General features: G+C 34.6%; 1 protein-coding gene across 1 annotated transcript in view; it reads left to right on the top strand.

Annotated features, from left to right (window-relative positions):
- The window catches only part of LOC111084111, a gene marked incomplete at its 3' end in the record, with an annotated part of 7,109 nt that extends 4,100 nt beyond the window's left edge, over positions 1 to 3,009 (top strand). The window contains exons 3-4 of the mRNA XM_022380898.1: positions 2,220 to 2,467; positions 2,795 to 3,009. Of these exons, the coding sequence (XP_022236606.1) occupies positions 2,220 to 2,467; positions 2,795 to 3,009 (463 nt within the window). The remainder of the gene's footprint in view (positions 1 to 2,219; positions 2,468 to 2,794) is intronic.
- Positions 3,010 to 3,027: the final 18 nt, after the last annotated feature.

The raw sequence follows: 3,027 nt of genomic DNA, 5'->3' as shown, positions 1-3,027 counted from the left end.
AAAAATTAGAAAAAGTGAACGTTTTTTTAAAATATGATTTTTCTGGGAAATTGTTCAAATATTGCTGATATAAACTGTAAATGACAGTTTTTTAATAACTCCATTTTTTAATCACTGTATTTACAAATTACATCAATAAAGATATAATCAAACCCTCACGAATAGTCCTGGTGAAAGTCGTGTTCTTGGGGTGAGGAGAGTACTTTTATTTAAAATTATGTTCCGTGAAAAAGAAATAGTTGTTGTACATACCGTAGTTATTTTCTTAACTGTCTGAATCTTGAATACCCAAAGTGGTTTTTTTATGAATTTTTGTTTGTGATGATATTCAATAGATGGAGCCACATTGTTGTACTATTTCGGATTCATACACACACACACATATATATACATACAAACTACGTCCATTATAGTAAGATTGTGCAATATATCGGTATCACTGGCAGTAAACGGTATAAAAACAAGTCTGTAATTTTCGTTTAACATACATGAACTCTATAGATCAATTCGCTTATGACATAATAAAATCTGGTAGTCTGCATTTCAGCACTACATCAGGGTGGCAAGTATATCTTTTAGAGAAGAAACCCAACAACCCAAGCACTTTGGTTAGATGGACTTTCCTAAATCAACGTAAGCGTTAAAACTGGGTGAATGGTTTGGAGGGTTTAAGGGGACATGCTCCCCTCAACTTTTTTCGGGTATCTTTTGTCCCCCTCAAAGCTCAGACGCCCAAGTATAAATGTGTACTTTAACTTTTTTTTTCAGAAGGCCATAAGTACCCCCCCCCCCCAGATCCTTGTGCAGACTTGCCTAACGCGCGCATGCGCACTGTACATAACATGCTCCATGTTTATGTCGGTAGAACAGCACAGGTTTTTTCATTTTGTTGAAAATGAAAACTTTGTTTTCACTTGTATGTGTGTGCATTCAGCCTGAATGACTTGCGTTATTAACTTTTTTTAGTTTTAAAAAGTCTTAAGCTATTAATTGATCACCTGCAGAGCCCATGCAACACTTTGTTTACTTATTAAGAAAATAAATGTGCAAACGCCATAGGTGGAGCTTTTTCATCCTGGCAACGATTTAAAGGAACCTCAGTGTTAGTGTACATTAGCAATCTGATTTTCAAAAGCCGAAAAATAATAGCTAGTAACAAAACGGTAAGTAAATGTCGTTTTTTAAAAAATCATAATGTATGTGTTTTATTGAGTTCATTAATTCACAGAATGTCCTACGAAGAAAGACATTCCCTCAACAATTTAGCCGTGATTGTGCATCAGAAAAAAGTGGTATTTATCATCTGTCCCTGATGGAAGAAAGTCTTATTTTCCGAACGAGCTCGAATTGTTAGATTTGGTTTGTTTTTGAATTTCGCACAAAGCTACACGACTGCCATCTGTGCTAGCCGTCCCTAATTTAGCAGTGAAGGAATTGAGGGAAGGCAGCTAGTCATCACCCCCCACCGCCAACTCTTGGGCTACTATTTTTACCAACAAATAGTGGGATTGACCGTCATATTATAACGCCACCACGGCTGAAAGGGCAAGCATGTTTGGTGGTACGGGTATATGACAGTGGTTTTCTCTAATGGTAGACCAAGTGATGTCTCAAAGCTACAACCTGTCTTATTTTCAAATATTAATGACCAGTCACGTGGCTAACGCTATTCGCTCTAAGAAGGTATGACGCTATAGATTTCAGCTATATGATTATATAAGACAATCGTCCTTTGTGTTGAAACAAAACACTCACTGTTTTTATGTTTAAAAATATTGTTTATGAGTTAGAATCAAATTATTCAGAATTACTCTGTTATAACTATTTTGTCGAATCTTTTGTTATTCTACGGACCTATCTCGTCACTGTCAAGAAAATCAATTTCACCTGCCCCCAGTGGCACAGCGGTATGTCTGCAGACTTGCAAAGCTGGAAACCGTGTTTCGATACTCATGGTGGGCAGAGCACGGATAGCTCATTGTGTAGCTTTGTGCTTAACTTCAAACATACAATCAACCAATTACATCTGAAAATACCTCAATATTAATGTTATTTTGTATAAAGTTAAAAATTAACTAATGTAGAACTTGGTCCTGTTCTTAAGTAAGTATATATTGAAAAATAACTGGAAAAGTCAAAATAATAATTTATAAGTAGTACACTCTGAAATGACTTGTGTGAATCTATAAGATATGTTTCTATTTGGTCTATTTCAACAGGAGGTTCCTACGTGATGGCTTTTATAGGAGACACCAATGACCAGGCCATCCTTTCCAGCAGTTACGTTACAATGGACTCGGAAATTAAAACCTTAGAAATGTTTCTCTGGTTAACAGTAGGTGTCACTTTTAGCGTTGACTTGCAAACTGATAAAAGTCGACCAGTGATTTTCTACAAAGCTGTTAACAACAAGTGGAAAACATTTCAAATATCACTGGAAAATATTAGGAAGAGTGAAGAATTCAGGGTTTGTTTACTTTTCAGTTTATGTAAATAAAGTGACAGAACATGACTTTGTTACTACTGTTATTGTAAAAAAAAAAAAAACTTGGAAAAAAAAGGACCACTACTAGTGAAATATTAAATCCAATGATGTTTTTAATCAGAGTAAATGTTCTATAATTTTCATAATTGTTAACTTCTGTTAATTCTACCTTACATATATTGACAGGAAAACTATTAACATCTAAATCATTAACGGTATTTACCGATGTCCGTTATGGCATTGTTGTTGCTTTTTGATTTGTTAATCAACTAATTGAAACTTACAAAATGTCATTATATTTTTCTTTAGATTAATGTAAAACTTCTCGGAATCCCACAAGATCAGAAATATTCATTTGCGATTGCCTATATAAAACTCATTTCTCAAACATCCACGGAAATTCCACAGACGAGTTATATTTCCACTGAATTTAGGACTGTTCCAACAACAATAACGAAACCAGAAGAAAATCTATCTTCAACAGAAACTACAGTTTTAACACTTATCAGTGCAAAGTCTACAAAGTTCTGGGAAAATACGAT

This window comes from Limulus polyphemus, unplaced genomic scaffold (assembly GCF_000517525.1).
Source record: "Limulus polyphemus unplaced genomic scaffold, Limulus_polyphemus-2.1.2 Scaffold13716, whole genome shotgun sequence".
Taxonomy (NCBI): domain Eukaryota; kingdom Metazoa; phylum Arthropoda; class Merostomata; order Xiphosura; family Limulidae; genus Limulus; species Limulus polyphemus.
This window is presented reverse-complemented; position numbering and strand designations above follow the sequence as displayed.